The sequence below is a fragment of the Rhea pennata genome, chromosome 19 (genome assembly GCF_028389875.1).
Source record: "Rhea pennata isolate bPtePen1 chromosome 19, bPtePen1.pri, whole genome shotgun sequence".
NCBI classification, from domain to species: Eukaryota; Metazoa; Chordata; class Aves; order Rheiformes; family Rheidae; genus Rhea; species Rhea pennata.
The window spans coordinates 1,947,656-1,963,867 of NC_084681.1; the positions used below are offsets into that span (position 1 = coordinate 1,947,656).

The 16,212-nt window shown below is 52.2% G+C and overlaps 1 protein-coding gene across 1 annotated transcript; it reads right to left on the minus strand.

Annotated features, from left to right (window-relative positions):
* Window positions 1–316: 316 nt before the first annotated feature.
* Window positions 317–5,329, minus strand: SOX9 (SRY-box transcription factor 9). Its single transcript, XM_062591850.1, has 3 exons — window positions 4,541–5,329; window positions 3,344–3,597; window positions 317–2,797 (listed from the first exon to the last, which is right to left on the minus strand). The coding sequence occupies exons 1-3, from the start codon at window positions 4,969–4,971 to the stop codon at window positions 2,025–2,027; spliced, it is 1,458 nt and encodes a 485-aa protein (XP_062447834.1). The 5' UTR covers window positions 4,972–5,329; the 3' UTR covers window positions 317–2,024.
* Window positions 5,330–16,212: the final 10,883 nt, after the last annotated feature.

Below are 16,212 nucleotides of genomic sequence, written 5' to 3' on the forward strand. Positions count from 1 at the left end.
TTTCCCCCCGCTCTCTCCTTGGAAAAAAAAAAACAGGTGAGTTTTTTTTCCTCAGCTCTTTGGAGCCCGTGCGCATCCCCAGGGGACCCACAGAAATGCTGCTGCTGCAAAAAAAAAAAAAAAGGGGGGGGGGCCAAACCCTGCACCCGGCTTTGCTCGAAGGCTAAGAAATCAGACGCCGCGGGGGTTTTTAACTTTTAATACAATGTATATTTATTGCAAACAATAATATACAAAAAAGGTAAGTTTCACAAAGAGAAGGATCTTGCAAACAAAACAAACTTACCTAAAGACAAAATATGATTTAAATGACAGGTCTTTTAAGTTACAGAAATACTTTAAAAAGATCTGCTTTTATACAGAAATAGAAAGATGCCATATTATAAGAGTGCTTTAAGATTTTTTCTTCTACTCGATCCCTAAAAAAAAAAAGTTAACAAATATATCATTTTTTTAAATAAAAAAAAGTTTGCTGTCTTTTTTAAAAAGCAATCCTTAACTGTTCAGCCACAGCTTCACCAAAGTCAGTGTCCCCACCTCGAGACAGTGTTGGGGGTGGAAGGCCAAAACGGTGACGCCCGCGCGCAGGCGGCGCCGCGGGGCGCCGGGGCTCGGACTCGCACGAGCTCGTGTGTCCCAGAGAGCTGAGGCAGAAAACAAGGCAAATGATTCAGTGATACGCTACATTTGCAATCTTTAGTTTGTACAAATTTTTTTTTCTTTTTCCAGTTTATCCTTAGACCAAAGAAAAAAAAAAGGAAGAGCACAAGTTTGTACAAACCCAGGACACAGATTCCAAAAAGAATAATAATAATAATAATAAAAAAAAAGAATTAAAGAGATAAATAAAGAACTGGTTACAGTTTAGACCATAATTTAACAGGCACGGTTACCTTCCAAATAATGCTCCAACAAATGTAATTGCTTTCAAAAGGAGTTGAAGTAGAAGGGAGTTTTTTTTAAAAAAAAAAAAGGGGGGGAAGGAAAGCTGTGATTCAAAACTGCTCTTAGCTCAAAATAAATAATTTAAGGGCTCTCTGATGTCTCCAACGTGCTCTAGCAGCCTCGGCCGCAGGCGGCTGCCCGGGGCTGCTTTTAAGGCTTCTCCACAGCGCTTTCTGCTGTGTGTTTTTTTTTTTTTTCTTCCTTAAGGCTCAAGGTTTTTTAAAAATAAAGTTAAAATCTCCTCCTGGCTTGCTTTGCTATTCTCGAGTTAGAAAAATAAAGCCTCTTCTATTCTGATTCCTCGTACAAGCTCAGCTCGCGCCTCCCCAGCTGCAGAGCTGCCGTGGCTAAGCCTGGTGGTGGCCGCTTAACACGAGTTGTGTTCCGAGTTAAATGCACGCGGTTTCGCTTTTTTATTTATTTACTTTTTAAGAGGGAAAAAAGACACTTATCTATACAAAAATACCTCTGACTGCAAGAAAAGCTAGGACTGCTCTAAGTGTCATTTTTAGCTGTTGGAAAAATAAGAGCATTTTAAAAATCTCTAGAAAATATGTATAAATCCCCTCAAATTGGTAACGAATCATACACAGTACATACTAAAAAATATTTAAAATAGAGAATATTCCTCACAGAGGACTCTTGAGATTTTTTTCTTTTTATTCCCCCCCCCCCATTTTTTTTCTTTGCTTTTTTAATTACTGCTTAACAAAAAAAAGAATCATTACAGAAGTCCAGACAACAGACAAATGAGCTGGTTGGTTAGAAATCTCGTCTCCGCGCTGCGCCCTTGAAGCGAAGTTAAAGTCCATCTCCAGTCCTTGGAAAGTCTGTACCGAGTTTTGCCGGTTCTCGGAGCGGTCTCGCCACTCCCGGGAGGATGCTGTAGTGCAGAAGGCTCCGGCGTCCCCTCCTCCCTGCCAGCGTTACCTTAGCATCTTGGGTTTTTTTTTTTGTCTTTTTATTTTTTTCTTCTTTTTTATCTTTCCTTTTCTTTTTTTTTTTTTTAGTATTTCGAAGAGGAACAGTCCCAGGAAGCTCTCCGCTGCGGTGGCCTCTCGCGCGCCGGCGCTCCGGCCTCAGGGTCTGGTGAGCTGCGTGTAGACGGGCTGCTCCCAGTGCTGCGGGCTGTGGGTCTGGGGGATGGAGGGCACCCCCGAGGTGTCTGCGATGGGGGTGTACATGGGCCGCTGCGTGGGGCTCATGTAGGTGAAGGTGGAGTAGAGGCCGCCGCTCTGGCCGCCGGCGTGGCTGTAGTAGGAGCCGGAGGTCTGGTGGTCCGTGTAGTCGTACTGGGAGCGGGTGATGGGGGGGTAGGAGGAGCCGTAGTGCTGCAGGTTGAAGGAGCTGTAGCTGAGCTGCTGCGGCGAGTGCTGCTGCTGCTCGCTGTAGTGGCTGGGGCTCAGCTGCTCCGTCTTGATGTGCGTCCTCTGCTGCGCCTGGCCCTGCTCGCCGCTCAGCGGGGCCAGCGCGTGCGCCGGCGGCTGCTGCGGCTGCGCCGGCGGCTGCTGCGGCTGCTGCTTGGACATCCAGCCGTGCCCGGCGCCCGCCGGGCTGCCGGCCGTGCTGCTGATGCCGTAGCTGCCCGTGTAGGTGACCTGGCCGTGGGTGGCCGGCGCGCCGGGGTGGCCGTTGGGGGGCAGGTACTGATCGAACTCGTTGACGTCGAAGGTCTCGATGTTGGAGATGACGTCGCTGCTGAGCTCGCCGATGTCCACATCGCGGAAGTCGATGTGGGGCGGCTGCCTGCCCCCCTCTTGCGGGGGGCGTCCCTCCCGCTTCAGGTCCTGCTTCCCGGGCTGTGCGTCCGTCTTGGGGGTGGTGGGAGGCGTGGGGGGTCCCTGCGACTGCCCTGCGGAGGCAAAGGAGGAGCGCGGGCGATGAAGGCAGCCCCGGCCGGCGGTGCAGCCCGCGCGGCTCCCCGGGGCCCGAGGGGCGACAACGCGATGCTTTGGAAAGCGGCCGCGTAGGGAAATGCAAACGTTTCCCGGCACGAGGAACGCGAGCCGTATCAGCGGCGATCCATTGCGCCGGTTAAACTACGGAGCCTGCAGAGGTGAGCCGTGAGTGCGAGCACGTCTTTAGTTTTCCTTTTTAAATATCTCACGATGAGACGGAGTGGAAGCGGCCACAAAGGCTGGGCATGCGTGTATGCACGTGTGCGTGTGCGCACGAGTGTGGGCGCCTGGGACACGTGCAAAGTGGCGCCTGCAGTTTTCTCCGTGCACCCCTCCCGGTGCACCCAGCCCTTCCTCACTGCATTTGCAGGTTTGTCTCCCCCAGTCCCCCCCCCCAACACCCCAAATATCCCCCCCCCCAATTTTAGCCTCAGGGCACAGCCTGCCTTAGCTATGACTGAGCGGGGGGCGCGTGCCGGCACGCGGCGGCGGGCACCTACCGGAGTGCTCGCCGGGAGAGTGCACCTCGCTGATGCTGGAGGACGACTGCGGGGAGTCCGCCTGCAGCGCCTTGAATATGGCGTTGGGGGAGATGTGGGTCTGCTCGGCGCCCTCCTCCTGCTCCGCCTGCCCGTTCTTCACCGACTTCCTCCTCCGCGGCTGGTACTTGTAGTCGGGGTGGTCCTTCTTGTGCTGCACCCGCAGCCGCTCGGCCTCCTCCACGAAGGGACGCTTCTCGCTCTCGTTGAGCAGCCTGCAGGCGAGCGGGGAGGTCAGCGCGGTGGCCCCGCTGCCCCGACGGCCTCCTCCCCTCCGTGTTTAATCCCCGACGGCCCCGCTGCTTTGCAACCCTCCTCCTCCCCGCAGCAAAACGGCCGGGCCGTTTCGGTGCAAAAGAGCCGCGGCGGGGATCCGGCCCTCGCCCCTTCCCCGCCATCCCGGCGGGGCCCGCGGCCTGCCCGGCCAGCGCCAGGTCCGCTCGCTCGCCGCCTTCCCGGCGGGATCCCGCCCCCTCCTCCGCAGGCACCGAGTTAGGAGGCAGCCAGGTGACTCACTCCCTTTCTGTTTTTCTCCCCTCCCTGCCTTATTTTGGAAGTCGGAGGGCACCCAGCCACGCATCACTCATCGCAGCCACCCGCCCGTCCACCCGGGGCTTGGCGTAGCGTCGCCAGCGCTCGCCCTGCTCCCGGCTTTTGTCATCTCCCCCCCGCCCCCTCCTTGCCTCTGGATCGCTGCTGCTCCTGGCCGGAGCTGATGCAATCCAGGAGAACCGCGGTTCCCTCCGGACAGCGGCACCGACAAACCGCCGCCACGGCCGGCGCTGCCGGCACCTCCGCGGAAAGCCCGCGCACCCCGGTCCCCTGCCCGCGCCGGGGGAGGCCAGCCCCGAGCAGGGGCATCGCTTAGGCAAAAGACACCGCTTGCCAGACCAGCGGGGAACTCCTTTCTCCCCCTTTCCCCTGTTATTCTGGCTTTATGCAAAAAGGAGTTTGCCAGCACAGGCAAAAGTCTTCAGCAAGTTTTCCAGGCTTGGACTTATCCTCTTCCCTCCCCTTCCAGCTCCTCTTGGTGCTCTTACAGGACGGAGCAGACCTCGCAAGCTGCAAACTTTGTCCCCCCCCCACCCCACCCCAGTCTCCTTCCGCGGGTGACCCCAAGGCTGCAGGAGCCGCAGCGGTCGCAGCCTCTGCACTCACCTCCAGAGCTTGCCCAGGGTTTTGCTGAGCTCGGCGTTGTGCAGATGCGGATACTGGTCCGCCAGCTTCCTCCGGGCGGCTTGTGCCCACACCATGAAGGCGTTCATGGGTCTCTTCACGTGGGGCTTGTTTTTACTGGATCCGTTCACCCGGACTGGCATGGGCACGAGGGTCCAGTCGTAACCCTTGAGCACTTGGCTGACCGCCTCGCGGATGCACACTGGGAACTTGTCCTCGTCGCTCTCCTTCTTCAGGTCCGGGTCACCCTTGGGGAAGGTATTTTCTTGGGGTCGGGTGTTCTCCGTGTCCGAGCCGGATCCCGAGGGGCAGGGAGAGCCGGCGGAGTCATCCGACATGGTGGGGCTGGGGGCATCGGAGATGCATTTGTCCTGTTCTTCTGTCATTTTCATGAAGGGGTCTAGGAGATTCATGCGAGAAAGTGGCAGAGGGGGGGAAACGGGATAAAAAAAAAAAAAAAAGAAAAAAAAATCAGGTGGCTAAGGGGCAGGGAAGAGTTAAAAAAAGTAAAACTAGAAGAGGCGAAGTTCTCCACCCGAGTGAAGCCTGGCCGGGGAGCCGAGAGGCAAGGCTGGAAAAGTTTGCAAAAGTTGTATTTTTTTCCCCCTCTCTCTCCTCAACCGATTTAAGTCAAAAAACAACAACAAAAAAAGACGGTGTGCAGCAGGGAAACTTTTGCGAGTTGCAGAAGAGAAGAGGGGGGGAAAAAACCCGAGGCGGGAGGCCGGGGCCGGCCGGGGTGGCAGCGTGGGGCCGGGCGCGCCCCGCCGGTCTCCAGCGCGGCTCTGCGGCCCGCGCCGCCGCCGCGCGGGAATAAATACTCTGCGCGGCGATTTCGGCTCGGCAGCGCTCCGCCAATGGGCGGGCTGCCCGCGGGGGCTGGCGCGCACGCCATTGGCCGCCGCCGCGGGGCGGGGCCGCCGGGGCGCGCAGCGCTGCGCCGCGCAGGGGGCCCGGCTGCGGGGCGGGCGAGCGGCGCGCAAGGGGCGCGCAGGCGGCGCCGTGCCGCGCCGCGCCGTGCCGTGCCGTGCCGTGCCGTGCCGCGCCGCGCCAGCCGACGTGTCCGCGGGCAGAGCGGCGGCGAAGCCCCGCGCCCGCGTAAGGGCGAGCGCGGCTTTACCGCGGCAAGACGTTTGCTGGCGTTTAGCTGTGTTTTATCTGTGTTAAAAAGCGGGGGAAAAAAAAAAAGAAAAAGCTCCATTAGCTCCTTTGGCGGCGAGGGCCGGGGGGCGGGGAGGGAGGATCCGCGGAGGAGGCGCGGGGGCAGCGCGGCTGGCGGCGCCCGGGGCTGCGGAGCGGCGGCGCCTTCCCGGCGGCGCGCGCCGCCGTCCAGAGGGGGCGCCAAAAGCCCAGGAACGGCGCGGCCGCCCCGCGCGGGGGGGGTGGGGGGGGCGGGGAGCGCTCCGCGGGGGCGGGGGGCGCCGCGCCCCCTCCCCTCCCCGCCGCGGCGCGCGCGTGGGTACGCAGGAGTACCTGTATATATTTACATATATCTACATTTTATCGAATTTATGATATTTTTAACGTGATTCGGGGGGATGTTGCATGAAAGCAAAAATACTCCAAATCTGTTTTTTTTAATTTATTCTTTTTTTATTATTTTTTGGCGGGGGTGGGGGGAGGGGAGCGGCCCGCGCACCCCCGTGCTCGCCCAGGGCCCCTCGCGCGCTGGCCGCGCTACCCCCGCTGCAACCTGCCCCCGCTGCAGGCAGGTCGCTTTTTAAAAGTCTTTGGGGAGCTTTCGTTCCTGCTGCTGCCGTCTGCGTTAAGTGACTAGTCCAAAGCCCAGTATTTCGGTCGCGCTCTGAAATCATCCCCCCTCCTTTCTTTTTCTTCTTTTTTTTTTTAATGCCTTTTTCATTTTTTTTTTTTTTTTTTTTTTTGGTCCGGTGGCACTGTCCCTACCCGCAGACGCGGTCCGGACCCCGAGCTGCGTGCCGGCATCCAGCGCCGCTTCGGGGTGACTGAGGAGACTTTGCTCTCTGAGTGGGGGTGATGCTGCGCTGAACCTCTGCAAGGGGGAGGAAGGTTGTCTCCCCCCCCACCCTCCTCTTTCCCCAGATTATTGCTGAATTGATCAATGTTATCATCAGAAAAAAAACCAATAAAAAGCAAATAAGTAAGTGCTAGGAGCCTTTGAAGGTATAGCTCTGAGCACTACAGGTATGTATACAAATGCAAACACTTCCTCTTCATAGTCAATGTTACAGTATCTACATTTTTAATAGTAAACTGCTTTTTCTGCATGCATAAGAATTAAGCATCAGGGATGCTGACGAGTGCAGGCGTTATCTAGGTGGAGAATAACGTGCGACTCGTCTTTAAGGTTTTCGAGAGAGGGGAGTCTTCGGCGAGGGCTGACTTTGAAAGGAGCCGGGTGCGAGGACGGCTTCGGAGCCCCCTCCTTGGCCGCCTCCCTCCCTCCGCTGCCCCGCAGCCCCACGAGCGTCGGGGGGACGGGTTGGCTAGCAGTTCGCCCTCGCGAAAGGCGCACTAAATCATTTTCCGTTGCAGCTCCAGCCTTAATGCTGGGGCTTTCTTGGAACTGCTTAAATTCGCCGCCTTTGTCCTGTTAAGCAGTTCTCAAAGCAGCGTCAGGCTCGGTAATCGTACAGTTGTGCGGATACCTTATCGTCGTTGTCATGATCACGCTATTACGTTAATAAGCGTGTTTTAAAGGTATTGGAAATGGCACATGAAAAAAGTTTTAAAAAAAAAAAAGTAGAAAAAAGGCAGAAGGGGGAAGGAGCTCTGAATAAATGCATTTGAAAGCAATCTCCCTGTTAGACCCTGCTTTTCATTCCCTGAGAGTTTTGGTTTTTTTTGTTTTTTTTTTTTTTTTTTTTTTTTGCTTGCAAACGTTCGGAAAGTAGTTACCTTTGGGTGAGTTTAGAGGTAAGTGTCAGTCCTGTTTACAGAGCCGTTGCCTAAAGAATAGGGTGACTGGGAGCAGGGGCTGTTTTTTCTTCATGAGGATTTGGGTTTTCTTGCCTTGTCTGCAACGCTAAAGACCATTTCTACAGTGTTATATATATATATATATATATATATTTACTTTACCAAGCGTTTAGCAATCCAAGATATGCTGAATTTTGCATTGTTATTTGCAGTGAAAAGAAGGGAAAAAAAGTAAACTTACAGTTAATATTGTCATGGACAGTTTTGAAGTATTTTCCCTTGGCGATTTCAGCCTTAGATTAGATGGTGCATGAGCTGAATTTAGCTCCACAAATCGCTTTTAATATATATTTTGTTATAGGGACATCAAAGGAAGCTCAGCCAGTAGATTGTTCTTATCTCAGCTGGAGCTGCTACAGCAAAAATCTGAACAAATGTTCTGGAGAAGAAAAATATGGTGGCAACAGATTGCTCATGGCTTTGCTGCTGATTGGCAGAGATAAACACAAAAATAATTTGGGAGGATAATTGATTTAATGAAAAGTGTAATAATTAGAACATTTTTCATTCCGAAAGTCCATCTGTTGAAAGGGACTCTGCCTTTTCATTACAAAAGAATCTGTTTTAACAAAAGAAAGTGGTTTGACAAGTTTGAACAATAAACAAAAGGGAAACGTAAAATAGCTTTCCAGTTGTGTTATCGCATGCAATTTTATAATTTCTGAATTATTATTTTTAATTCCTCTTCTATGGACTATTTAGACAATATGGACAAGTTGATTAATCACAGTCGTTTCGTAAGGTTAGAAGTTTCCTTTAAAGTGACAAGCTGTTGCTATTTTTACGTCAGGATGGAAGTTTTCTTTTCTTTTTAGAGAATTAACATTGTTTTATCCTAAGTGGCCGGCTCAGATATCAGGAAAGATTTTTCGCTGTACGCGTACGCCTGAGAAGCCTCGTTTGATGTTTTTCCCTTCCTCGCGCTAACAGAAATTGCTGGGTTTTAGGAAACGATGTGCCTAAGGGGCTGGAGGAGCGCGAACGGGGCCGGAGGTTTAACAGCGAGGGCAGTAACACCCGCGAGGGAGATCTGGGGAGCTTTTCCTCTCCCGCCGTGCGAACGGGTGCCGCAGCCGCACCGATAGCATCAGACCCGCCGGCAGGCAGCTGGCGGCTGCCGTGACGTTGGAGTAAGTTGTATTTTACTGACGTTTTCGGGAAACCGAGGTGGGGGGGGGGGGGGAGGCTGCCGCACCTCCCCTTCCAGCCCGGCTCAGTTCCCTCCTCCAGCGGCGGCTCCCGGCGCTCCGGCCGCCCCGGCCGGGCGATGCTGCCAGGGCGGCACCGCGGGCCCTCGCTGCCCGCGGCGCGACCGCCTCGTCCCCGCGCTGCCGGCTCGGCTCGCTGCCCCCGTCGCCGCGTCCGACTCTGGGAGGGTGCTTTTCTCGGGCAAAACTGCAAGATTTCAGGTTATAGCAGAGTTCTTTAAAAACAAAGACGTTCACGTGCGAGGAAGCTGATGCAATGATCTCTTTTCGTTCTGATATTTTGTTCAGCAATTGATGCCTGAACGCCCGATAAGATGCCTTCGAGGTTATCCGGGATTCTCCGTTCCTGTGTTTCCAGCTGGCATCTTCCAGCTCACGAGTGTTGGGGCTGGGTGCAGCACAGTTAATTGCGGCACAATTATCGCTCCCTCCTAAACAGCAAGGTTTTATTAAAAAAAAAAAAAAAAAAAAAAAAAACCTCCTACGACGCCCGTGCAAACCTCTTTTGGCAGCTCCCAGGGGTCTGCGCAGCCTGGGCTGCCCCTCGCTCCTGCCACGTGCTGCGAGCGGCGATGGGCGCCCGCCGCCGGGCCGCAGCTGCCGCGTGCGAGCGTGGGAAGCCAGCGCCGCGGTTGCTTTTTCGCCGTCAGCTTTTCTCAACCTTAGCTCGCCGGGGCAGGATCTCGCCCCTCTCCAGCACGTGGCCTCGCACGGTGGTGGCGGCGCCGTGTCCGAGCCCGGTCGGAGGGTGACCTTGCCCGGGGCCCGCAGCTCTCCGGGCATCGCCGGCACCGTCGCCCCTGGTCGGGTTAGCAAGGCCAACCCGGAGCTGTCGTAACGTCCCCTTTTGTACCATAGCTGTTTATTTTTCAAAAGCCTGAGCGTTTCTCAGGCACATTCTGACATGTCCTTATCAGAAGGTCGTACCAAAAAAAACCGAAAAACAAAAAAAACCCCAAAAGAGCGATGGCTAATTGGTGATGTATTTAGGGCAGAATCATCGTTTTGTAGATTTAGCTAAGAATTCCATGATATTGTTCATTTACATTATTTTTTTCATTTTTTTAAATCTACCTATTTATCTGGCCCCTTGTGATAATATACAGCCCTAAACAGCTGTTACGGGTTGAGCTGGAGATGCCGCTGTGTGTTGATTTAAGCTCTGCAAATAATGAACTGGGAATGGGAGGGGAAGCTGGAGCACTGGCAGTTTTTTTCCTTTTTTTCGGCTTATAAGGTAATAGGGAGCCTAAAGACTCTGTGCCTGAAAGATACTTGCTTTTATGATGTTTTAATTCATGCCCCAAAATAATGTCTTGCCAGATTCACTATACAGAATAAAGTGAAAGAACTTCAAAAGCTGACAGTCAAGAATCTCGGTGCTACAGTAAAAATATTCCAATTATTTATAAGGACAGAACAGGGTGGCAGGGTTAATTTGATCATGTCTCTCTGTTTTAGCTATTAAATAACTGCACGCTCATTGTGGCTGGCGAAACAGCATCACTTTAAATAGCGTTGAGATTTACCACTTAAAAAATAATCCTGGGAACGTGAATCCACTGGGGGCCAGATCCTGCCTGCGGTGAGTAGAATTAGGCTGAACCTCGGGGACAGTGGTAAAGGTATTGTGGTCTTTCGAATCAGAAAAGCTCTTTTTTCCTCCGTAAAAGTTTTTAAAATGCTAAGAAAAGGAAAAAAAAAAAAAAAAAAAGGAGGGAATCTGAAAAAAAAAAAGAAAGGGGAAAGATGGGGATTTTAACATACCAGTTGCTAACAAGAAATACCCGTGCTGGTGAGAAACTCCCTGGTTTGCAGAGCTGTTAACCCCCAGGGAAGTCCGGCGCCCGGTTTATCCTCGCCCGCGCCCCGGGGTCCGGCCGGCTGCGCGGGGCAGCGCCGCACGAGCCCTGCTGCTCCCTGGCTCCGGCACGGCCCCACAGACGCAACCTCGCTGCTATTTTCTGCGCTTTCCCCAGCGCTGGAAACCATTGCGCGTGCAAATTTGTGCCTCGCGAATGCTCTTTTTCTGAAGGTTTAAGTGTTTTAGCCTGTTTATTTATTTATTTATCTGTAGAGCTGGCTTGAAGCTCTGCAAGCTTGGTAAATGGAAAACGTGCCAGGCTCAGTTTAAGGGAAAGGGAAAGGGAAATGCCCTCGCAAAAGTGCAGAATTTTTCTTTTTTTCTTTTTCTTTTTTTTTTTTTTAACGTGACAGCTTTTGGTCTGCTCCGACGCCCGTGTTCTGCCGCAGGCTGGGGGCTTGCCGCGTTTTGGAGCTGCTCAGATCCGCGGCGCGGCGGAGGCGTCCCGCTCGCCTGCTGCGAGCTGCCTTGCGCCGCCGACGGCGGCGAGAGCTGGAAACGCTTCTCGGTCGGATGCTAAGAGAAATCGATCTGCTTCGAATCGCTTACGGTAAACCGATCGAAGGCAGGAGCAAAGCTGGGGTAACGAGGACAGAAGCCGTAGTTCTCATCATAATGCGACCGGGATCCCTGCAGAAGGAGGAATGCCCTAGAGCAAACACAACTTAGGATAACCAGCATTGTACTCTCCCTGTTTTTTTCCGTTTTTTCCCGTAAAAGAGCGGGTGCCCCACGGCCTCTGTCGCTGCCCGGCTCCGTCTGCGCTCGGTGTCTTCCCCAGGTGGGGACGCGAGCTGCTGGCGTGGGGCGCGTGCGGCATCGCGAAGGCCCTCGCTGTCCTGGGAGGTTAAAACGAAGGAGGGTTGTTTCCAAAGATATAAAACCTGACTTGACTTTTTTTTTTTTTCTTTTTTTTTTTTTTAAAAATCGGCCTAATTATAAATCCTCCTGGATGCTATTATTTTTTTATTATTTATTTATTTATTTATTTATTTTGCTTTTTAGCTTTATTTCAGTGTAGCGCGCTCATGGTGGCTGCAGCTAGCGCGCCGTGGAAATCGTACTTGATGTTTCATAGTCACATACAGATAAATAAATGGCAGCAATGTTAAACCGGCCCTATTATGTTTTGCAAGCAATAGTTCAAATTACCGAGGCCAGCAACAGCTTACAAGAAATCCATCAGAACTGGAAGGGGGAATAAAACTGCCATTCTCTCTACCTGTTTGTGCAGCTCCTTGCTAATGCGGGGAGAGCCCGACTGTTTATTTGGAGAAGTAAAGTTGTGGAAATATACTTGGAGGGTGTAATGTGGACAGCACGTGTTTCTGGGAGCTACCTGAAGTCTGCGCCCTAATCGCTTGCAGATGTCCCTGGGTCACTGGTTTCCTATGGGCCAACGCACGCGGCAGCGCCCACCCCTCTGTGCCTCAAATTAAAAAAAAAAAAAAAGAAAAGAAAAAAAGGAAAAAAAAAAAAAAAGAGAGGGGGAAGGTTGGGGGGGCTCAACCTCTGGAACTTGTAAAATTGTTTGTTTGGGTTGTTTCCAGCTCCCGGCCCAGCGCGAGTCCTGAATAATTTGGGAATTCTAACTGCCAGGTCCATGTTCGTGTGGGACCGTGATTTATTTGAAAAATAGAGAAATCTGCTATGGGATCACTTTTAGTTTGCTCAGGGTGGGGAGTTTATTTACACTAGGATTATTTATGTAAAAAAAAACCCTGCAGTTTTCTCTGCTGAGTAATAAACAGGGATTTGTTTTATATATGTATCTATCTATCTATCTATATATATATATATCTAAACACAGACTCATGTATGCACGCGCTCGTATATACTGAAATCCGTGTATCTCCCTCTGGCTGTTCCTCTCCCTCTTATGCCAAGTGCACAGCTATGTGCACAAGCGCTATATAAATATTTTATTTTACGTATAGCATAAATCTAAGACAAGTCGAAGCATTTAGATAGAAAGCTTTCTCCTTTTGCAGCTCGCGCCGTATTCGTGCCGCCGCGGGTGCCCGCGTCCGCCCGTCCCGTGGGAGGCGCGGTGGGACGGGCACCAGCGCTTGGTAACCCGCGTTGCCCACGTACTACGGGGGGTTTGGGCGGCTGCTGCCCGCCGGGCACCGAAATCACCCTGGCGCCTGCGCGGGCTGGGGTGGGGGGGCGTTAGGGACACCAGCAGCTGCAAAATACACGGATTTCTTTTTTTCCTCCCACTTTTTTTTTTTTTTGACTATTCACATCTTTTTGCTGTCTACACCGTAAGACACAATATTAGAAATTTGTTTTATTCCTTTGCTTGACACTGAAACTCTGCGGGGTGGTATCATTTATTCTGTTTTTCTTCTGTTTTCATTTGCTGTATTTGTGTTTCAAAAGTGAAGGAATTGCTGTTGTGGAAGCAGCATACTTAGTTAAAAGAAAACATAACACTCATCACGTAAAAATTAATATAGCAAAGCACAGTATGATAGAAAAACAGAAAGGGAGGGAGGGAGTACTTTTTTTCCTGTCCGTCTGTCTGTCTACCTGTGTATCCTATCTGTGACAGGTCAGAAATACGCACTAGCCATTTATCTTGGCAAAAATCATACTTTTTTTGCACAAGCATTAAGAAAAAAAAAAAAAGAAAAGATCGTTCTGCTAAGTGGGAAAAGCTTATTCTGAGAATAACACCATCCAGCTCCCAGTTTTTTTGCCTAGAATTTCTGTTTGCTATGTCTTAATAGTAACACAGAAAGTTTCAGTCTCTGTGACAGGATATCGTTATATTTTCTGGTTTTAGGAAAAAACCTATTATGTCTCCGAGCGGTGTGTATATACCTTGGCTTGCAGTTTCATTTGCTGTCAGTCTGAAACCGCTCTTTATCGTAATCCTGGGTTCCTGCTCGTAACACGCAGAATGAGTTGGGGGGAAAGCAGGTGCTGCCGTCGCAGCGCGGCGTCGGAAACGCACCCTCCGGCCGAGCTCGAGCGGCAGCAGGCAGCTCTCGCTGAGACCGGGCAAAAAAGGCATTTCTCCCCCCCCCCCCCTTCTCTTTTACATTGCAATTTTGCAATTCTGAAACCTGCACTTGAGAATTTAGGGATACGAGTTCTGCTCGCCGCACTTATCCAAAATAAACTCTGGCTGAAGGATAATATTTTAGTGGAGCGAACGGAACGGCCGCAAGGGAAGCGCCGGGAGAACGTACCTTCGCGCGGAGCACGGTGGTCGGCTTGCGCCCGGGCGGCTCAGCTCCGTCCCGGCAGCCCCCTGCGCCGCGGGGGCTTTCCCGGGCAGCCAGGTGACTTTTTTAATGCGGTGTTTTTAAACATAGCCCAGGTGCTCGCAACCGACTGCTGTGATCCCCCACCCAGTCTGTCCTCAGGTAGTTAACATGCACCAAAATATTGATGGCTGCTACCTTTCCTGCCAGCTCTTATCTGAGTGGGCTTGAGTAGGGCTTTGGCAGTGCCTGAAAGGAGGTATTGTTACCTTAAAAAAACGGGCCGGGGGCGGGGGGGGGGGAGAAAAAGCAAAGAAAACTCAAACAGCCGAGTGTGGAAACAAAGGCGGGTTTGGGATCTGCTGTGCCCGGCCAGCGCGCCTCGGCAGCCCCGGGGACGGGACGGGACGGGACGGGACGGGGCGGCGCGCTCGGGCGGCGGGTTCTGCGCGTCCCCTTCGCCCTCGGCAGTGCCCGGGGCCCGTAACGCCCGCTCCAATTTCAGTCGAGTCTGGCAAAGAGGGGAGATCTCAAAGATACCCGGTTTTGAGTAATTTGTGAAGATACAGTAAAATACTTTGCTGAGAAAAAGAACGGTGACAGGAGCCTCATCTCCACCAGACCCCAGAGACTCCACGGACGCGGCGGGCAGCTCCGTGGAAAGCCACCTTCCTGCCTTCTGCTGCCCCCGCGCTCCCCCCTGGCTTTTCTGTTAGTTAGCTGCACATCCGTGAGCTTACCAGTTGTCCTTTGTAGGCTCAAAGATTTTGGTTTCCAGAGCAGGGTTCGGCTGAGTCTAAATTATTCCGGCTCTAGCAGTAGCTGCAGTTCTGGTGGCCCAAATTACCCCAAACCGCACAGATAAAGCCCAGGTTCTTTCGGTGTTACTGGGGTAGGAGGGGGTATATTTGGGGATAGGAAAAAATCCCCCAATGAAAATCAAATTCAGTCTTAATGACATCGTAACATGTGTGTAAGAAAAAGCCAGGAGTTCAGCTGGGAAACTATGGAAAATCTCTGTGTGTGTGTGAGCGAGAGGAGATCACTCTGGCTGGCTAACAGTCTTAAGTCAAATATCAAAAGTTATTGAAACATTTCAAGAGAACTTGATGTTACGGGCTGATGAAGCTAATGCTTTGACACATTAACTTCCTGCCTGGAGCTGTCACCCTCAATCTGAGTCCTCCCGGGGAATCCGTTATTCCCTCCCACACAGGGCTAAATCCTTGCAATCAATAGGATTAGCCTTGTAAGGCAATCAGCACTTGGAGTTTGACCCTGCAAGATGCTGAGAGCTTTCAGCTGACTCCACAGTGGAGCTGTGACTGTCCAGGGCTTTCGGGGAGCCTTCCCCTGGCAGAGGCTTATGGTGGCCCCAGGACCTTTTAGTGAAGAGCATTACTGGTCATGGCTTCAGCTGAGAAAACGAAGCTGTTTGCTCCAGCTACATGCCATTTCCCCAATTAAACAGTTCCCTATCAGCCCTAGATAGTGATTAATTTTTGACATCTTGTGCCTGACTAACTGATCTAAGATCATTGACTCGGAAAACAGGAAAGGTCAGTTTGACTAACATCTAACCCGCTACGCTAAGCTTTGCATCCAAAACAAACAGGCGTCACGAGGGACGCGGACCCGCTGAAGGCGCTTCCCGCGGATCTGCCGCGGCCGGCCTCGGCCTCGGAGGGCCGTCCCTCCCTCGGACTGCAGGAGCGGGGAGGTGAGGAAGGCAGCACGGGCTGGAAAGCTGAAGCACTTCTGCAGGATTGTTTCAATTCATTAGAAAGGGGGAGGAAAGGGGAGCAATGCTCTGCTGAAGTCCAGGAGAAAAGAAGGCACCGTTGTAGGATAGATGCTGGTTTCCCATCTGCTTTGTGCAATATGGGGTAACGCCCTACGTGTCTGGCCTCGGGGGAGCTTTCCTGTCCCAACAGCGTACCTGGCTGGCGAGCAGTCAGCCCTTCAGAGAAAAGGGAAAGCGATTCCCACCTTAATATCAGCCCTCTGCTGAATTTTTCTGGCATGCAAACAGAGAGCTTGACCAAAGAGATTCACAGCTCTGTGCTGAAGTGAAGTGCCTTTGCTGTGCTTGTTTAGTGGAAAGATGTCCTTGGGGATGAGGAAAGCGTGTGTGATGGAGAGATGTGAGGTTTGGGGTGTCTTGTAAGCCATTCTTTAGAGCTATCTAAATCTGCTGCGGTCCCAGCTATGGTGACTTCTAGGTGGCCTGAGTTTCAATAAGCTGCTGATCCTTCCTCAACCTCCCCGAAACAAATCAACCACATGGTTCCTCGTGTTCCCCAGCTTATTAAAATGAGACCCCAAATGTTAATATCGCCCATCCACAAGACAGTGCACTTATAAAATGCCCCGTGCATGAGCCCTGGGGCTTGGTTTGCACATGACTTT

What these genes read in the sequence shown, in the direction of transcription:
- SOX9 (XM_062591850.1), bottom strand. Translation starts at nt 4,971, where the DNA reads ATGAATCTCCTAGACCCCTTCATGAAAATGACAGAAGAACAGGACAAA. An exon ending in ACCCTGGGCAAGCTCTGGAG is followed by an intron (nt 3,598 to 4,540) that starts GTGAGTGCAGAG and finishes GCTCGCCTGCAG; the next exon opens with GCTGCTCAACGAGAGCGAGA. An exon ending in CTCTCCCGGCGAGCACTCCG is followed by an intron (nt 2,798 to 3,343) that starts GTAGGTGCCCGC and finishes TTGCCTCCGCAG; the next exon opens with GGCAGTCGCAGGGACCCCCC.